This window comes from Peromyscus maniculatus, chromosome 8 (genome assembly GCF_049852395.1).
Source record: "Peromyscus maniculatus bairdii isolate BWxNUB_F1_BW_parent chromosome 8, HU_Pman_BW_mat_3.1, whole genome shotgun sequence".
NCBI classification, from domain to species: domain Eukaryota; kingdom Metazoa; phylum Chordata; class Mammalia; order Rodentia; family Cricetidae; genus Peromyscus; species Peromyscus maniculatus.
The window spans coordinates 86,439,909-86,460,268 of NC_134859.1; the positions used below are offsets into that span (position 1 = coordinate 86,439,909).

The window sequence follows — 20,360 nt, forward strand, 5'->3', positions numbered from 1 at the left end:
TCTCTCCTGTTCAGGCTGGTGTCTACACTGTGACAGGCAGAGAGGGCATCTGTGAACACATGGAGGAAGTGACTTTATTCTCTGCAGTCTTTGAGGAGGGCCGAACTTATCTTCTCTTCGAAGCTTGGATGCTTCACCTATGGCTACTGAACCAAGACTTCTGGAAAGGTCCATTCAAGGGTTAAAATGACTAAAGGTCATCCTCAGTCTGAACGGGATGCAAATGCGCTTTTTAGCCTTTCATCAGCTATTGTCACTGGGCAAATAATACTAAAGTACAAAATACAGAAGCATTTAAGGTACTCTGCTTTGCTTATCCGCTTTGTTTATTTCTATAGAAGAAACAACTCAAACTTTACTGGCTTGAACAACTATTTTACTAGTTCTCAATCTAATTTTGTGCTGAGACTAACTTGTTTGTCTCTGCTCCATGATGCCTAGGTCCTCAGTTGATTGGTTGAGGTCTAACTGGAATAGGGGGACCCAAGGCCATGGCTTTTGGCTGTTCCCTAAGAGACCTCTCCATGAGGCTAGACTTTAATTTCCTAATCTCTTAAACAGGAAGGTTTTCTTTTCTTTTCTTTTTTTTAAAACCTGGTCAGGAGGTGTTTCCCCTTGAGTTTCTTATTTTCATAGGTTATATTTACTCTGTTGTAAAAACAAACAAACAAACAAATAAACAAACAAGCCATAACAGAAATGAAGAGGTTGAAGCCACAGCCATGTTTTATCATAGAAATTATGACAAGAGTCTATCTAACACCTTGGCCAAATACTTGATCACGTAGGTGGGGGTGTGTTTGCAGAGTTTGGGAAAGCATTCTTTGAAATCGAGTGTCATCTCTCTGGTATGTTTTTCCTCAGTGGTGGTTTCCGGAAGTTCTTCCTTTGAACTTTGCCAATGGAACTGGAACCACAAGCATTTAAAGGTGACATGAAGGAGGTTTTTACTTTTCTAGTTTTTGTTGCTAACTCGTATGGCGCTTATTAAAAATTCATGATATGGGAAATGTACCAGGTAAAACAACTGCATTTCCCCGAAGTTGCTATGGCAGCAGAATTGCTCACTGTCTGGTCATAATTTGGAAAAGGTATGGAGGCCTGAGTCCACGCATCCCGGATCTTGATTTAGCTGGTGGAGAGTGTTCCCCAAGCATTAGGATTTTCAAGTCTCTGGAGAGCCTGAGGGTGGCCACCCTTGAGAGCTCTGGGGGTCAGGGGAAAGCTGCCCACCCCCCCACCCCAGCCACCCTGACTTTGGGGCAACTTCCTTCAGAGTACAGTTGCTGCATTCCTGGCCAATGAATTTTTATGAAGCACTTTTTAATGGAGTCTCACTATGTAGCCCAGCTGGCCTCACATTTGTGGTCCTCCTGCCTCAGCCTTCTAAGGGCTAGGACTACAGGCATATGCCCACCATACCCTGCTGACATTTTGTGAAATTTAGTTGCCGGTTTCGACATCCGTATTGGATTGAACAATATCAAATAGATCTATGTATTCAAACATTTTATGATACTATAGGTTAACATAAATATTAATTCCAAAACAATCCTTCCCACATCTCTGGATTAGGCAACTATTTGTTCAGTTGGGTTGTGGTAGCAGTATAATAATTGCTACTTATTCCAAGTGTTTCTGGAATGAAAACAGCAGAATTTATTTCCTCCTCCTTCATGTGGGTTGGGCGTGTGTTTGTCCAGACCAAAATGTAAACAGAAACTTCTCTGGTTGACAGCTTGCCTCAATACACAAGAATTAATCGATTTGTAATGGGTATTTTGCAATAGCTTTGGACTGATTTAAATTCAGGATAAAGGTTAGTCTATGTGACTTAGAGCCCAAAATTATGCAACTGTCTCTTTATTTAGACAGTTTAATTTTTCTCTACTTGCCTCTTAGTGAAAGAGATTCGGTTCTTCACCAATGTATGACTATCCTTCCTGTTTGCTTGGGATTGAGAAGTTTTCCTGGGAAAACTGGGGTACACAGGCTACTTTAAGTGATAGCATTAAAATGAATAAGATTTTAGTTCACCATATGAAGATTATTTACAGTCAGTTCCCAAATTATGTATAAACTATGGTTGTAAGGTTAGCAATTGTTTTCTGGGTTTAGTTTTTGTGAGTTTTACTCGGCCTTGGCATGTGCCTTTCTTCCAGGAGGTCTTTTTTTCTGTTGGTGCTGAGGCTTGAACCCACAGCCTTGTATGTGGGATGCAGGCACTCTAGAACCGAGTTACGCCACCCCCCCCATCTCTCCCAGGAACTTTTGAAGGAACATTCCAGCTTCATTTTGAGAAGAACACGTGTAGTGGTCCCTTGGTGTTTGAAGAGGATTAGATTGGGATGAGTTCTAAAATCCATGGATGTTCGAGTTCATTATACACAATGTTAAAGCATTTTAATATAACCTATACTCTTTAAGCCAGCTCTACATGAGTTATAATACATATTGCAAAGCAAATTTTATGAACTATTGTTCAAGGAATTGAGACAAAGAAAAATGTCTGTACACATTCAATACAAATCCAATTAGTTTTCAAATAATTATGACATGTGGTTAGCTGGATCTGTGGATGTAGACCTGAATGGCATGGGAGACAGATAAAAATTTTGTGGACATTTTTTATATTTAAGGAATAATGCCAGTGTAGCATAATGATGAATATAGAACACAGAAAAGTCTTTGGGAAGGCTTGTGTGTTTGCTGTCTTTCAGCCTCTCTGAAAACAGTCAAATCACAAATATAAACTTAAAATTTTACCCCTGGATTCATGGAATTTAGTTAAACTAATATTTTTTTATTCCTAGTGATACGGATAGCCTCTTTTCTTTATTCTGTTTTTCTTCCAATCTAGATGGTTAGATTTTTTTTTATTCCTGAGGGATTACAGATCAGAAATACTAATTGTTGCATTAAAGGGAAAAAACAAAATCAGGTTTAACAGATTCTCAGTTTAGAAATCATCAAAAGTAATCCTTTCAAAGAGGCTATTAAGGGCTTGAGAGATGGCACAGTGGCTAATATCACTGGCTACTTTTTCAGAGGACCCGGGTCCAGTGCCCAGCACCCACAAGGTGGCTCACAAACGCTTGCAACTCCAGTTCCTAGAGCTCTGACAACCACTGGCCTCCTCAGCCACCGCATGCACATGATGCACAGATGTACATGCAGATGTAACAGTCAGACACATTAAAAAATTTAAAAAGAGAGTATGAAAACAATAATAAAAATGAGATGCAGCCAATGTAACAGATGACAAAGTCACTCAGTCACATCCACTTTTAGCTTAACAAGTGAAGTTGTTGGAAGGACCGTGAGACATAGACCTTCGTCCAGCAGTGCCAGCCTAGCGAGCATTTGGTTCAACACCTTCACCTCTCTGAGCATCAGGTTGTTTGTGAAAGGGGTGACGTTGTCCATCCTATGCTTGTTGTCTCTTAAGTTGCTGATATCTCATCATTCCGTGTTCCCACCTTCTGATGATGTCTTCAGAGACACGTCGCTTTCTAACTCTTTGCCCCCAGCCGAGGCCCTCTGAACCAGTCATACAACAATGGCTTACTCTCCTAGAACCTGAGAAAATGGCCTCTTCTCAAGAGGACAGAGGTCATCATCCCAGTAGGTTAGCCACCAGCCATAGATCACGGGCAGTCTCTGGATCCCGACATTTGTAATTTGGGTTTTTAGCATTCCTGTGTGATGACATTTCCCCCACAAAATCTCCTTTCTTGATTTTAGCTCTCATTTTCACACTCAGCTACTTTCTTACATACATTTGGCTACCTCAGGAGAGCTTTTAGAGCTTCTTTCCTCTATGTCCTCCACCTGCTTTTCTCCTAGCAGGGTCTAGAGGACCTCAAGAACCACACCTCATCCCTGGGTGGCATAGCTTCAGGGTGACCATTCTGCCAAGTGCATGTCTGATGCTTGAAGATCCCTCTGGATCTTTCATGGAAGTGCTCCACAAACATCTCAGTAGAAAGATAAATGAGGCCCTGTCTTGCCTGATGACGTAAGAAAAGACGGGATGCAACCTGTATGGAGGTTTATTGGCTACAAACCATATGCACATTGATGGGCCCCTGGGAGAGCAGGAGAGTAGAGCTTTAATTCATAAACTTCTTCTTTGACTAAAATATTCCAGCAATATATTAAGAGCATCATGGGAAGTCTGGTGAGGCCATTACAGAGAAAAGTTTCTGAATCTGACTACTCCAAGGATCCCCAGTGAGACTCACCCATTAGCGTCTAGGCAAGGACTTTCCATTGGGGAACATGGTTTTTACAACGGCCAGAGACTTATTGGGCTCACACATGCTTTTGGATCTCATTCACTTGAGAAAGAACTATTCTTCCATTGACGCTCTCTTGAGTGATGGCCTTGATCGTTGAAGCTGTAGATCCTGTGGGAAAGAGTATGGAAGAGGACGTCACTCCCAGGCTTCCCCACCATGGGAACTGTGCTCATGTTCAATCATGCTCCCAGACCCTGCAGGTTTCCTGCGTCTTGTAAAAGCTCTCACCAAGCTATATGGTGGGCTCTGCTGCAGGGGGAAAGGGTCTTAGCATGGAGGAAATCTCTACTTCCTCCAGAAAGCAAAGGTCTCTTAACACGGAGTTTCTGGAGATCTGGACCCTGGTGCAGATCTCCGGCCACCAGCTCTGGAGGGGTGCTTTCTCCTCACGAGGACCCTGTGGCTCATCACCACAGATTGTGAGTTTACAGGACACCACATGCCATTCAGGACATCTTGTTTTAGGTTCTAGAAGCATGACATGGTTGGGGGAGAAGCCAGGGATGCTTACTGTTCTCAAAGACATCATCCCTTATTTGAGTAAGTGCTTTGCTGATACATCAGTAAACTGGTTCTAGGCCACAGGGAAGAATGGAAACCATTAATATGAGTATAAGGGGAAATGTATAAATGTAAAAATGTCAAGCTACCTGCACAGCACACAGCAGGTTGCACATCAAGTATTGGGCTACCCACCCCTGGATGTAGCTAAGGAAGAGTTTTGTGCCATCTGTCCAATTTTGCAGAAACATGGCAGTTAGGCCAATTGCTCTGGAATGGTTAGCTTAACTTAGAGTCTCTGAATCTCTAATGCCTTAGAATAATTTTATAAAAAAAATGAGTCAGAAAGTGATGCATAGTCTACACTCTCGTGTGCTAAACTTTTCTGTCATATATTCATGGTAATCTGAGGAAGTATGGTTCCTGGGTCAAAGATGTGAGACTATTGAGTTGGACAAAGTAAAAACTTGGGTAATCTTTTCTCTTTCTGGTCCCCCTTCCTCCTTGTAGAAGGGCTTGCTCTGTCTTTAGCATGCTACATGAAAGCGTGTCTGTTTGAGAGAAGGATGCATTGTGTTGAATTGCCAACTGCATCTGGCCTCAGAACTCATTAGTCACGATTCTCTACTCAAATCTCATGGAAACCCCTACTGTTCAACAAAGTCAGGTTTGGGAGCTGATGTGATGTAACTTCCTGAAAGTCTAGTTAGCAGACTTCATTATTCAAGAAAGAGAGAACACTGTCAATCACCACTTTATGTTCTGTTGCAAAGAGCTTGCATACACAAGAGGGGCCTCCCTTATTCAAAATCCCCAAGTCCCAGATGGTCCAAATTCTCAAGCTTTTGGAGCTCTGACATAATGCTACAAGAGGGACATTATACACTTCAAGACTCCATATTTAAGATATTATTATTATATATGATATATTATATATATTACAATGTGGTCGTATATAGGCTACATATACATGAAACATAACTGAATTTTATGTTTAGCATTATGTTCCATCCTCAAGATTCATCAGCACATATGTGAAAATATGTAAGAAAAACCCCCTTCAAACCCCTAACTCATTTATTCCTAAGGTCTTTGAATAAGAACTACTCAGTCCTCTACTGCTAAAACAACCAGGGCCCACTTTGCTCTGTGGTACCTTGAATTGAAAATTTCTTTCTGATTATCTGGAAGGAAAATAAAAATTGAGCTCAGGACATTTGGGAGCAGAGTAAGGATTATGGCTAATACGGATGGGTAGACAGGCAGGCGGATTAACCAGAACAATACATAGACTCAGACAACAAAACAGAGTCTCTTTTACCTTTCATTCTCGACTCAGACTCATCCATTGTCCTAGGAAGGCAAGAGAGAAAAATGGAAAGTCACTTTGGCGGCCAGCAGCCCTTCCTTTGCTTGTCGGGCAGATGCAGTAAGATCGTGAGTTTGTGGAGGCTAACTGGATCCCTCGGAAGAGAGGACCACCTCCTATAAGGTCTGGAGTCAGGGAATCCTCCCCGTTCTTCCTGTTCTTCCTTCCAGCACCCAGCAGGCTTTGCCTCTCCTAACATCCCTTCCAGAGTCAGGGTCCCAAGGCTGGACCCCTGAGATACTCTGGCCATAGTTTGACCCAACCACATTTTATTTATATAAAATGTTAGTCTAAAACATTTCCCTTGACGTTTCTTCTTATTTTTGAACTCAAATTACTTGCCCTCTATTGGAGAAACAATAGTCAAACCCTTTTGATCTCCCCATCCCTGCTTTGAGCCAATACTTCATTCAACTGTTCTGAGTGCAAGCCTTCACATGCAAGGAGAACCAGCCTTTTAGCTCAGACTCAATGAGACACCTGATTGAGGAATATTCCAGAGAAAATGAGCCTTTCTCTTTCTTTAAAGCCACTGTGGCCATACCCTGGGGACACACACACATTCCCATGCATGGGGGCATCATGGCCAGCATGTTCCAGCCACTACTGCCTCACCCTTCAATGTCTCCCTCCAGGAGCTGGCGGTAGGTGGCGATTTCCTTCTCTAGGTGGCTTTTGATGCCCAGCAGCACTTTGTGTTCACTGTTCTGCCGCTCCAGGTCTTGGCGTAGCTGCATCAGCTCCTCTTCATAGTGGGAGATGATCTGCTGCATGTCCTGGAGGCGGCAGGAGTACCGAGTCTGGGTCTCAGTCAGCATGTTTTCCAAAGCCGATTTCTGAAAGAGGGAATGATAGCCCGTTCACTAGTCCACTGGGGCCTTCGGCAGCACGGTCTTGATCAGGGTTAGCTTACCCCCACCTCTCTGATAGGTATCTTGGGAAGAAATAGGCTGACAGAGTTGGGACTTGGGCTCAGTGCCGGGTCTTCTGATGCCATGTTTTGGGCGTAAAGTCATCGTGTCAGGGAGCTCCTGACAACTCCACTGCATCCTCCTAGCTAGTGTAGTGTACTCACGGGGGATTGAATACAAGCTCCCTGGCTCTGAACCATCCCTAATGTTTCCATTTTATCTCTGGCTCAATGCAAAGCTCCAGGAAGGAGAGAGGCTGCATCCCCAGAGAATGATCTGATATAGGGGATGCCATGTGTAATAGGGAATTGCGTGGTTACCCCTGAATTAAGATGAGCAATGAGTAACTCTTTAGGATAATTATGCTCACAACCATAATCCTGCTACAACACTGGACATCCCTATATACTCAAAGATGACTTAGATGTTAATCTTAAATTCAAATGATAACTGAGTGTCCAGTCGTTTGGTGAATCTAGTCTTGTTCTTAAATGATGGTCTCTTAAATGATGGCAGCCATTTTTGAGGAGATTCTGAAACTTCAAAATGAAGCTTCTCAGCTAGGGTTGAGATCCAGTCCTCACGTTGAATGGACTTACCACCAGATTTTCCGTACCGTGTAACTTCAATTTGAAGGAGAAAAATCCTGATTGTATCAGCTATTCACACTTGAATGGCTGCTTAGCTTTCAGGAGCCCTTACTAACGCTGCCTGCCTGTTAAAGCTCATCCCTCTGGTGCGGGTACACTCTCACTCTTCCGGAGACCCATTTTGTTCCTTCTCTTTTGTCCTCAAGCCTCATCTTCCCATGCCTCCTCTCAGCCCTTTGTCTCACTGAGGCATGGAAGCAATCTGGAGAACTCCAGCAATGCCCCACCCTTATTTCCTCCATGGACTTGATCTGTGTCCAGGTACCCAATGCCTCCAACGACATGAGCAGTCTGCCGCCATCACCCCCACTGCCTCCTGCCTTCACCATCATTGCCCTTTCTCCTAGATAGTCCTACCTTGATTTTCTGTCTTAAATCTATACTCACCCTCAGCCACCATCCAGCTTCTGTTTCCTTCAACAGATAGCAGAGTTCCTAGAAGAGTAGGCTACACAGGTTGCTCCACATCGCCCCTCCAAGACAGCCTACAGCACGCCACACTGTCTGGCTCCATTGTGACCTGACCCCACCATGCCCCTTCCATTCCTCTTCCCCCCTTGCCCTTCTCCCCTCTCCCCTTCTCTCTGTTCTTTCTCTTTGTTACTGGATGTTGCACAGGACACACTTGTGCCTCCTGGCGTTGGCAGTCACTGTCCCCTCTACCTGGAACTCCCCCTCCTCTCCAGCCCACAGCCACATTAAAGCCCCTCCTCATCTCTCTCAGACCTTTCCTCAGCTGCCTCGTGCTCACTGTGTTTAGGGTGGCAGCTCTTCCCTCTACCGTGTCTTCCTGTCTCCCGTGCAGTCTTTCCCAGCTGACACACACATATTTTGATGATTCACACAATTGTGGTTTGTCCTCCTTACTCTTTCATCACTGAATTCTCAGGGCTAAGCATAGTGCCAGACAGGGGAACACATGAACACAGGTATCAGAGCCTTATTGACCCCAGGACTATTGTGAAATAGAGTAGTTGAAATACACTGAACACAGAAGAGCATCACACTGTGGACCATTTCAGTGGCCCTCGTCGCCACCTTAACACTGCTTATTCTTATGGGAGACAGGGTCTTCACTACACAGCCCGGGATGGTGTGCAACTAGTGATCTTCCTTCTGCAACCTCCCAAGTGCAGGGATTATAGACATGCATCCCCATGCCTAGCTGACAGTGCACATTTTAATGTCTGATCTCTATCAGTAATTCATAAAACAAGGTTATTTACCGTATGGTCTTGCAACACAAATGAACTAATTATGCTCTCTCAAAATGCAGGGAAGAGCAGTGCTCAGGAGCTGCATTGATGAATGGTCAGAAGGCTTGGTAGACATGAAGGGAATGAGGTGATAGATTACACAGAGAGCTCTGGGAGCAGCGTTCATGCACACATCTTATCAAACCACAATGAAGACAGAAATGGCTTAGACTCAGAACATGTGCAGGATAATGGGAGATATGTCACCAGCATAATGAACAGAGCAGTGCATTGGAGTCAGCCAGGGCTAAATTTGTCACCCATCATGCTAGTGCCAGAATTTCCTTCTATTGGAGTTTGAGGAACATGCTGGTTATAAGTGGAGTGAAGACTGACAGACAATATGTGTGTGTGTGTGTGTGTGTGTGTGTGTGTGTGTGTGTGTGTATCTAGCATCCACCATCCTTGAAATCACACAGCTTCACCTCCAGTAACGCACTAGTTGTATGACCTTTGCCAAATTCATTAGCTGTCTGAAGTGTTGGTTTCCTTCTCTTTAGAATGAGAGGGCTAAGCCCTACCTGGGAAAGTCAATATGACGATCACCAGCACTGGCTGTAATGAGCCACTCACTCAAAGTCTAGCTGTGTCTCCACAGATTTCTCCTCATCCTCATCATGAACAATTGGAATGGAAAGTGGAGAGTGACAGAAGTCCCATGGAGACCGGTGAGCCGGGGCCAGGGGACAAGGTCAAAGAATGCTCTGCGGAGACTGTACAGGGTCTAGGGTCTCTCTAGCTCAACTCACCCTGTTGTGCTGTGCCTGCAGGTCAATCTCTAGGGCCTGGAATGTTCGCCTCAGCTCGTGGACATCACTTTGGTTGCCTTGTACAGGTGCCGGGCTGGCCGCCTCCTGGGACATGGCTGCTGACTGTGAACCGAACAGAAGCGGGGACGTCAGTGCTGTGACGTGTGGCAAAGGAAGAGTCGGCAGGTCTGGTCACTTTCCTTTTACCTGCTCTCTAAACCAGGTGTCCAACTCTTGATGTTTCTTCTTTATGATTAGCTCATATTCCTGCCTCATATCTTCCAAGACCTTAATCAGATCTTCCCCTGGAGTTGTGTCCACCTTCACATTGACCTTGAAGTCACTTGGCAGATGACTCTCCTCCATTTCCTGTTTAATGACAGAGGAAGACAGTGATGCGGCCCGTGACAGCCAGAAGACTGGATCCCTGTGTTGATTGGCACTGGTAAATGGTTCTATTTATGTGGTTACCACTCTCACTGGCGTGGCGGTTTCGTAGTTATTACGAACTGACTAACCATCGTGGGCATATTCTCTAAAACTTTGAAATAAAGACTGACATAACACATGTGCTATGGTTTGGGTATAAAGTGTCTCCCCCCCGAAAGGGTCATGTGCCAAGGGCTTGGTTCTCAGCCAATAGCATTTTCTTGGTTGGCTTGGGAAGATTCAGGAGTGGGAGTTTGCTGGTGGGTCCCTGTGGGTGGATCCATGGGGAGATCTTATCCCTGGCCCCTCCTTGTCTGTCTAGTTCCTGTGAGCTATGAAGTGAAGACACTCTTTTGTCCTATGCTCCTGCTGCTGTGGAACACTGCCCAAGTACATGGGCCATGTGGCCATGGACTGAGCCTCAAAAACTGAGGAAAAATTATTTCTCCCTCCCCAAAAAAGACATTAAGCTGGGTGGTGGTTGTGCATGCCTTCAATCCTAGCGCTTGGGAGGCAGAGGCAGGCAGATCTCTGTGAGTTCAAGGCCAGCCTGGGCTACAGAATGAGTTCCAGGAAAGGTGCCAAAGCTATGCAGAGAAACCCTCTCTTGAAAAAAGTTCTGTAATACCAGAACTTGGGAGGCAGAGATTACAGGAAGCACCACATCTCCCTAGTGAGCTCTGGGGATCCAAACTGTGGTCTTTATAATTAAATGAACACTATACCCACTGAGGCATCTTCCCAGTCCTGATTCTTATAGTATTATACTAACAAGTTGGGGAAACCAGTGTGTGACAACAAATTATTATTATTATTGTTGTTGTTGTTGCCAATAACTGTTAATATTGTACTCAGTCATGTTTGACATCTGAGTAGATAACCTTGACATTAGAAGAAAACAGATGTTTCTGTGGTTCCTTATGAGGGACACTGGGGTGAGCACTCAGGTGGTGGCCCCTTCTGTTACTATGGGGTCACCCTGGACTGTGAAGTTAGGGGCAGAGCTGGTTCCCAGGAGCCCAGGGCAGTCTCACCTGCTCATGGCGCTTCTTCATGAGGATGAGTTCTTTCCTCATTCCCTCCACCTCTTGCTCCAGGTCTGTCGTGACAATGGTCAGATCATCCAAGGTCTTTCGGAGGCTCTCAACTTCAATTTCCAAGTCTTTCTTAAAGGAGTGTTCATTTTCATACCTTTGGCGAGATGGGGGTGGGGTGGGGGAAGAGCACACCTGTTGTTGGAAGGCTACGGGCTTGGCTGGAGTCCACTCAGGTTTAGAGGGGGCTCTCTTACATTTCAGGTGTGAGAGACTGACTGATACATACAGGGCATCATTAGCACATTGGCACACTGATACAGGACACACACAGGGCTATAAAATACTTGTTCCATGCTGTGCTTGTCTGTGTTGGTGACTCAAGGTCAACTTTTAAGTGCAGTACAGAAGAGGATACCCACAGACCTATACCTGTCACCTAGCTTTATTACCCATGAGTATCTTGCACATTTGCTTCATCTAAATTCATTGCTGATTTTTTTTGTGGTAGCTGGTTGATTATTTATTTTTGGGACAAGGTCTTGCTATGTAGTACAGGATGCTCTTGAACTCAGTCTATACCCCAGGCTGCTCTTAAATGCACCATTCTACTGCCTCTGCCTCCCAAGAGCTGAGATCACGTGTGTATCAACATACATGGCTCATTGCTGAAAATGTTTAAAGCAATTTACAGACATTATGACACTTTAACCCTAAATACCACAGAGTGCATCTAATAAAAAATGTATTTTTTTCTAAAAAAGTACAACCAAATTACCATCCCTAAAGTGGAGAGTTTTTAATAGCACCTAATTCTTAATTCCTATTCGAATCCTCACATGCTTTCATGTGCACTTTATGCCCGGCTTATTTAAATTGCACATGACTCTTGTCGTGCCCTTTAATTATAATCCAGGAAGATTTTGGCAGCCAGTCACAGCAGGCCGAGCTTCCCTCCCGCGGAGCTCTGTGAAGAAGGGACTTACTTGAGGTTGAAGTCATCCACGGCCATCCTGGCGTTGTCAATGAGCACGACAATTTGAGCATTCGTCATCTTACTGTCCACGATCTATAAAATATGTACAGAGAATTATTCCAGCTGGACAGATCCACCCGTGACAGCGGCGTGTCTGAGCTCCGGTTTCCTCTGCCAGCAACTTGCAGCCCAGATAACAATCTTTTTCTTCTTAAAAAGATTTATTTTGTGTGTGTGTGTGTGTGTGTGTGTGTGTGTGTGTGTGTGTGTGTGTGTGTGCCTGCATGACTTTAGTGCACCATGTGTATACAGGAGCCCTTGGAAGTCAGAGGGTCACCTGATGTGGGTGCTGGGAATCAAACCCAGGTCCTCTGAGAGAGCAGCAAGTGCTCTTAACTCTTGAGCCATGTATCCAGCCCCCCTTTCTTTCAACTTCCTTTTCTGTGGCAGAATGTTGGGAATCAAGTCACATGTGCTAGGTGAAAGACACAGAAGGAATACATCTGCTCTTGGTTTCGCTGTCTTTTTATACGCTAAACTTTCTCCCTTTTCTTCCCTTCTTTTCTTTATTATTATGGCTACTACTATTATTATCTAACCTGCTAAGCCCGATCAGTGCTATCTAATCCCCCCCCCAAAAGAAAAATAACTCTCTCTCTTCAGGTAGACCCCAACTGCTAGTAGCTCCTCAGCTGGCGATGGGGCCTCATGATCCCCAGCTCGGTCCCTGCTGGAATTTTAACTGGCTTGACCTTGTGCAGGTCCTGTCTACCACAGCTGCTGTGAGTTCCTGTGCGCTGCAGCCGTCATGTCCGGAAGACAGCATTTCACCACACTCCTCTCATCCTCTGGCTTTTACATTCTTTCTGTCCACTTCTCTTTGATGTTCCCTGTGCCTCGGGGAGCAGGGCAGATAGATAAAGATAACCCAAGCATAGATGGACACTCAGAGTTGTTTATTCTCAGCGATTTGAACAGTTAGGAGTCTCTGCTAATTGGTACCCACTGCAACAAGAAGAGTCTCTTTCCAAGGCTGAGAACAGCACGCGTTTGTGTAGAGCTTCGACAGGCTGGGGTGGATGTGACTCCCGGAAGAGCGAAGTAGGGAAGGAGGGGCTGAATCTCTTGGTAATGCCTGCTAGCTGTCTAGTAATGGGAACACGACTTAGTGTTTTGCTTACATTTCTGAATCTGAAAGTGTTAGTTTTAAAATAAAGTGGGGTGTGTGTGTGTGTGTGTGTGTGTGTGTGTGTGTGTGTGTGTGTGTGTGTGGTGTGCATGTGTGTGCCTATGCATGTACTTCAGAAGGACAGAGGAGGACCTCAAGTGTCCTGCTGTGTCGTTTCTCTCCTTATTCCTTTGAGATAAAGTTTCTTACTGAACCTGGAGTTAGCATGGTGGCCAGCAACCCCCAGCAATCCTCCTGTCTCCCACTTCCTCCCACGAGTGCTGGGGTTACAAGTATGCATGGTTATTTCTGGCTTTTGACATGGATGTTGAGGATCCGAATTCAGGTCCTCATGTTCACACAGCAATTGCTCTGACCTACTGAGCCGCCTCCCCAGCTTCTGAGTTTTTTCTGATTGTGACTATAGGGTATGATTCCCTAAAGAGCAGGTATTAGCTCAGATGCATGTAATTCTTACACATTCACACTTCCAGTGTGAGAGCTAATTTGAAGTATACTTCAGATAGTCTTCATATAAAGCAATCGCTATTATTATTCTGCCCAAAGTGACTAGAACCACACATGTAAACTTCAGGAAGATGTATGTGTTTGTAATGTATTTGTGATAAGATTGCCTCTATTGGAGCTATTAAAACAAGAACTGAGTGAATTCTTTACCACTGCTTAAGAAGTTTCCACAGTAGTAAAACCTCCAGCTAAAGATGTTCACTAGATATTTACAGAAGTTTTATTTACATTGGAAAAGACCCATTGGAGATATTTGAGCACTTGGGTATACAGGACCTTATGAAGAGAAAGAGCCCACATTTGATGTGGGGAAACAGACTCAATTTCTCATCATCTACAGGTAGAACAATACTTTGGTACAGAGCATTGCGCCAGAGTAGGAACTGTAGCATGTCTTTGGCCTGGCTTCCTTCCCGAACAGGCCCACGGTTGGGTATCACTCCACCCTGTCCTTCAGTCTCATCATTTGCTCAATAGGGGCTTGTATTAGAAGCAGAGGACTCGGAGATCCCGGCTTCAGGCTTTTGCAATGCAGCCGGAGTCACAGAACCTTGTGGCCTTCCCATTGTATTTGTACAGCTAATTCCTTTATTTAGAGTGGATTTTTCTTGGGGCAAAGCTCTTCTTTAATACAAAGGTGCCTTTTAAAACTCTAGTCCTGTTTAAAGCTTCACCAATGACTTGGAATTTGGTCTTCTGAATGCACAATAGCCGCCTTCACAAGTAGGGGGAACGCTGGGCCTGGAACTCCAAGAGCAGGGCTGGGGTCCCTCCTTCACCCATTCTCTGGCTGAGTATATCAGAGTCTCAGTTTCTTCATCCATAAAATGGTGATGACAATAGTAATGGCCGCTCACCAATGTCACCTTGTGACAGTTAGAAGATCGTAAATGAGATAATATCGCACTCATACTTATCATACTACAGGAACTCTGGAAGGTTCATTGAACTTTGCCCCGAAAGTGAAAACTGCAGGTACGTCCTGGCTTCTTGCCCACAGTGCTGCTTTATGGCATTTTCGCCAGGATTCTCCCGTCTAGGCTTCTTATTTTTGGTATTATTTGCTCATGCAAAATAAAAGTAGCTCCATCCCCGGAGCTGGGGACTCAGAGCACTTTCTTCCTTGCACACTGAGTGACTGTATTCATCCACGCTGCTGCCGGGCTGGTTGACGCTCTCCTCATTAGCAGCCCCACAGTGCACGCATCAGAGCCAGAGGAGCAAAAATACCCTGTGAATTTGGCCTTTTCCAAGGCAAAGTGGTCACTTGTCCATTGGGAAGCCTTTGGAATCAGGTATGTAATTCCTCCCCAGCCAGCGTTCTTGTGGTCCATGAGGGTGAGGCCTTGGAGTGTACTTGGCATACAGCACATGTAGGGTGGGGGCTGTAGCTCAGTTTGCAGAGTGCTTGCCTAGCGTGGGTTCAATACCCAACAACGCATCAATGGAGCATGATGGCACATTCTTGCAATCCCAGTCCAGGATTGGTGAAGGCAGGAGGATCAGGAGTTCAAGGTTATCCTTGGGTACATAGTGAGTTCAAGGCCAGTCTGGGCTACGGGAGACCAACTCTCTCTCTCTCTCCTATCTGCATAGGTATGTGTATATATACATTTACATATTTTTCATGTGTGCCTGAGTGTATGTATGTGCCACATGTGCACACAGAAGCCTGCAGAGAACAGAGAGGCCGTTGGATCCCCAGAACTGGGGTTACAGGTGGTGATGAGCCACCTTGTGGGATCTGGGACGGGAACTTAGGTCCTCTGCAAGAACAGTATATCCTCTTCATCATGAAGCCATCTCTCTCCAGCACCCACACCTCATATTTGAACCAGCTTCTCTCTGTTTTGCTTTACTAAATATGGTGTTATAATGTGGCCACTGTTTCTGAGAGTCCTTCATACTTATAAATGGATGGGGATGGATTGAGAAATAGTATATGAAGCATAGCTTTTTAAGCTGTATGTTGTAATAATCACCTAGATTCTCCCCAAGGCTCTGAGTTCATTCTTTGAAAATCGAGTTGGTGTATTAGCACAGTATCATTGCCCCAAGGCATGTAATCTGCTACTCAGTAGAGGCAAATAGGCAATTTGACCATGCTCCCAAAAGGTACACACCGAGAATCACCAGAGAGTTTTATGAATGATATACCTATTGCTATGTCCAATTCTGTGTTTCAGAAGGTCTGGAATCATTTTTGAACAGCATTTCTCACAGATTTCTGAGTAGCATTTAACATTGCAAAATGAGAGTAAAATATTGTGTTTATTCAGAGTATTTTATCAGGACCCAGGGAGAGGCCAGACCCAGGGGACCGAGGCACCTTTTAGGACATCATCTGCAAATAGGGTAATTCAGGAATGGCAGACAACCTCAACCTCCAAGAGCGACCCTCTTCCAAACCAGAGAAGGTGAAGCATTCAAAGTACAGTTTTAGAAAAGAATGACCCTTGACCTATTTGGCCTCAGAACCCAGAGTTCTGGCCCTGTAAGAGAGTGGGCTAGTTGCCCGTCTTCATAGCTGAACCCACTCATTCCCCGCCCCACCCGAGTCTATTCTAAGGAATTTAGAAAAACAAGTAGAAGAGGTATCCAGTTTCAGTCTCTTGGTCCGGAAGTTGGGGATAAAATTATTTGCTCCCCGAAGTTATGCGAGTTAAACGAAACGTCCTGAACTCTGTGTGGCATGAGTAGCTCTGCCCATCCACAGCCGTATTCTTGTGAACAACACACCCATTTCATCTCTGTCTGAGGCTGGCGAGTTGTCACCATGCTGAAGTGGAAGTTAGAGCATTTGAAGCAGACCAGCGCGTAAGGAAGTCCCACCTCGGCCTTTTGCGGCTGCCTTCAGGGGTTATTACACGTTTTTGAACTTCAATTTCCTAACAGTTGATGTGGGAATTAAGTCAGATAATAGAGATCAGTCCCACCACTGAAGAAAGCCCTTCTCACAGATATGCGCGTCTGACATTTGACACCCCCCCCCCCACCGCTGGGATACAGGAAGTGCTCAATAATGGTTTCCTTCCCTTTTCCCCCTCCCCCTGCTTCTCTCTCCTATTTAGTAGGCGTGCGACTTGATCTGGTATAATCTGGTATTTCTTTTGGGCTTTGCTCCTGGCTCTGCATTTGCAGGCATCATCCTTTCCCTCCATTCTAAAACCAAAGCAACTTCATTAAACGAAAAACACTGTGTGGATGTTGAGTCAACTTGTTTTCTTCACAAAGACAGCCGTGCACTCTGTAGTTAAGGCAATTACACACTCAGTTATTAGGCTGATTATTCAATAATTAGGGGTCATTACAAGGACAGATTTATATTATCTTGATTGGTCCTTCCTACATTCAAGCAAAGATGGCTGAGTGCTGTGAAATAATATGGTATTAATATCGGAAGCCTGTGATGGCCTTTCCAGGGTAGGGTAGATCATAAGTTCACAGGGATTTTCCTGGAACTCCTTCATACAAAGGGGAGGTTTATAGCTTTAGGAACATAACTGTGAGATGATTATCCTCCCTCCACTTGTATCCAGGCACCCAAGAAGGTGGGACCTTAACCTTTTAGATGTTCGATTGAGAAGCATGTTTTTCGAAGCATATCTTCTTCATAGTCTATCCCAACTTTCCAAGTTTTAGATGTGCTCTCATCTTGTCACTTTCCCCCTCTAGCAATATGCCATTCTCTGAAGGGTGAGCAACTTTGTCTTCTAGCAGCATCTGGAAAAGTAGCTAGGGATGCCATAATGGCAAATCTCTCTGCTGGCAGAGTGTGATGGCTTTTTAGGCACGACCTGCGCAAGAGTGTAACTCAGTCTTTTGTGGGCAGAGAGTCACACGGTTGCCAGGACTCTGGGGGGGGGGGGGTTAGAACTGATGTAATGAGAAAGTGAAGTCTCCCCTGTGCCTTGTGTACCGAGGGTGCACCCTGCATACCAGCTCTTATCACTGTCCTGACCTTGTTGGATCGAAAGTGATACCGCACAGCACCTGGCTGCCTGACATTTCTAAGGCTTAGATACTTTTTTAGATGTTTTAAAGCATGCAGAAAGCCAGGCAGGTTTGCTTTTTAAGAGATAGTCTGTAATAATTCTGAAATGCTTGCTGTCTTCACTCTCTACATCATTCGTAGAGAGAAAATTAATTTTACAGACAAGTTTCCCCAAGTACTTACTTAAAGTATGACAGTAAGATTTACATGGGCAGTCTTTGAGACTGCTGTTTTCTCCAGGAACTGTCATGTGTGCTGTCCCCCCCTCCCCCCGCCCCTGTCCCCCTGGGTATGACAGCACCACCGCTAACTGCAAGGTCTCTCTCGGTGTCTTACCTGCTCCTGCAGGCGGCTGATGTTTTCCTCATATTGGGAATAATCTTTTTTGTTGCTAGGTTCTCTCTCCTGATGCCACTGCAGGATACGACTTTCCAGCTTTGAATTGGCCTCCTCCAGAGCCCGTACCTTCTCTAGGTAGGTGGCCAGGCGATCATTGAGGTTCTGCATGGTGGCCTTGCCATTTCCACCTAGCAGGGGACCGCCTCTTCCAGACCCCCATGATCCTCCAGGAGGCAGGCAGCCTGGTGTGGTGAAGGAAAGGGAGATGCGGACACCTCCTGCCCCTCCATGGACACTAGGGGTCCTGTGGAAGCTCCCAGGCCGACCCCAGCTGCCTCCGAAGCTGTGGACAGAGGCTGAGTAGGTCTGGCTAAAGCCGTGGTTGGAGTTCATGGTTCCATCTGTGTATGGAGCAGGCCTAGGCTCTCTGACACCGCAGGACTGAGCTGCCCCGGGCTGCCCGGGATGGTTTTATGCCCTTTGCTGTGGGAGTTTCCTTCTCTGACAACTGTACCGACAAGATCCTATGATTGTGCAATGTGGGTTTCCTCTTGGTCAATCCCGAGGTGCCCCTGGGCCAACACACTTTGCTGTTGTTGTTTAGAACCACATGAATATGCCAGTTACCTCCTCCCTCCCGGTGGTAACCTGGAGGCGGGGCCCACGACATCAGGTGGCTAGCATGCCATCTCAGATGTCTTTCTAATCTTGCAATGGAATTTTTCCAAGGTACACTCACTCAAAAGAGGTCAGATTAAAGTCCTTGGTAAGACTGTTTTGTGTGGTACAGATTTTCTTTTTTAAAAAAACTAAACATTAATCACGTGCACACACACACACACACACACACACACACACACACACACACACACACAAAACCACTCCAGATAAATCCTCTATAGCCAGGGTAAGAAAGACTTAGAAGGGTAGAGCCAGAACAAACCAGAATCTCCGGTCCTCGAAGAAGAAAACTGCTCCTGTGCAGAAGAAAATAGAGAGGACACCGGACATCTGACTCCTCCGTGGCTGTTGCTGTTTGATGGAAAGTCATTTCAAAGGAATCGCTCTTCAGAACAAACCCTCAATTACAGTCGTAATTAATTAATGAATGACTGGCTTTCCGCTTCCAGGATGCCTTTCATCCCAGCACACCTCAAAACCAAACAACCCAGTCTGTCCCTAGGATGTCCCTGGGCAGAGAGAAATACAGCTTTGTGAATTGCCAGCAGCCCTGTCTCTGTTCTTGGTTGAGTCCTCAGACCATGGGCTTGTATGTGACCTACAGCAGGGACTACGGAAACAGGAAGCCTGCCATGAATGTTTGGCATGCTTGATACAGCTTTCTGCCAAGGTAAAGGTTGGGAATGAATAAGATAGTTTGGGGCAAGGGCTGTGTGCGGGTTATGGGTGACTTGATTTCAAGAGGACTTAGAAACAAAATGTCAGGGTCTATGGAGATGGTTCAGTGGATAAAGGCCCTTGCTTTGCCAACATGAGGACCCGAGTTCGAATCCCCAGTATCTATGGGAAAAGCCAGGTGTGGTGTTGCTGGTACAACCTTACCATTGTTGGAGTGGGTACAGAGACAGGAAGATTACTGGGGCTTGGTGGCCACCCGTCCACCTCTAGGCTCAGCAAGAGACCCTGTCTCAGTGGAACAAGGTGGAAAGTGACCGAGTAAGACGCCCGGTGTCCTTCATTGTCTTCATTGTGGTTTTGTGTGTGTGTGTGTGTGTGTGTGTGGGCGCTTATCCTCCCACAAACATGCACCATATGCCGCACATATGCCCCAAACAAAAAAACAAAGTATGTCCTGAGAAGAGACGCCAATGTTCCTACGCGATGGCACTAATTGCACAGATAAGGGAAAATAAGGCCCAGAGGGGACATGGGGAGGGTGAGCTTCAAGTCAGTGAAGCCGCAGCAGGATTCTCCCTGCCACGGAGTGCTGTTACCGGTCCTGAAGAGTCCTGCACAGCTTTCTTCCATAATGGTAACGGGCCTTCTCAGCCTCGTAGATGTTGTTAAGCCTTATAACAACAATAGGTTGCTTCCAGGGAAAGGTTATAGTCTTTGTTATCTTTGTGTGTATGTGTGGAGGAGGGGTGATGGTGGTGTGGGGCAAGTACTGAGAATGGAACCCAGAACCAGTGAG

The 20,360-nt window shown here is 45.4% G+C and overlaps 1 protein-coding gene across 1 annotated transcript; it reads right to left on the reverse strand.

Annotated features, from left to right (window-relative positions):
- Positions 1-4,034: 4,034 nt before the first annotated feature.
- On the reverse strand, positions 4,035-18,693 carry Krt23 (keratin 23). The gene is made up of 8 exons (XM_006971798.4): positions 18,203-18,693; positions 12,187-12,269; positions 11,201-11,357; positions 9,945-10,106; positions 9,738-9,860; positions 6,787-7,007; positions 6,124-6,155; positions 4,035-4,409 (listed from the first exon to the last, which is right to left on the reverse strand). Exons 1-8 carry the CDS (start codon positions 18,596-18,598, stop codon positions 4,315-4,317), a joined length of 1,269 nt encoding a protein of 422 aa, XP_006971860.1. The 5' UTR covers positions 18,599-18,693; the 3' UTR covers positions 4,035-4,314.
- Between the last annotated feature and the right edge of the window lie 1,667 nt (positions 18,694-20,360).

Bases quoted from the DNA above. Each gene is read 5' to 3' on its own strand.
- Krt23 (XM_006971798.4), bottom strand. From the start codon at position 18,598: ATGAACTCCAACCACGGCTTTAGCCAGACCTACTCAGCCTCTGTCCAC. The intron at 10,107-11,200 runs GTGAGACTGCCC...GTCATTAAACAG, and splicing joins TGAAGAAGCGCCATGAGCAG to GAAATGGAGGAGAGTCATCT. The intron at 9,861-9,944 runs GTAAAAGGAAAG...TTCGGTTCACAG, and splicing joins ACACCTGGTTTAGAGAGCAG to TCAGCAGCCATGTCCCAGGA.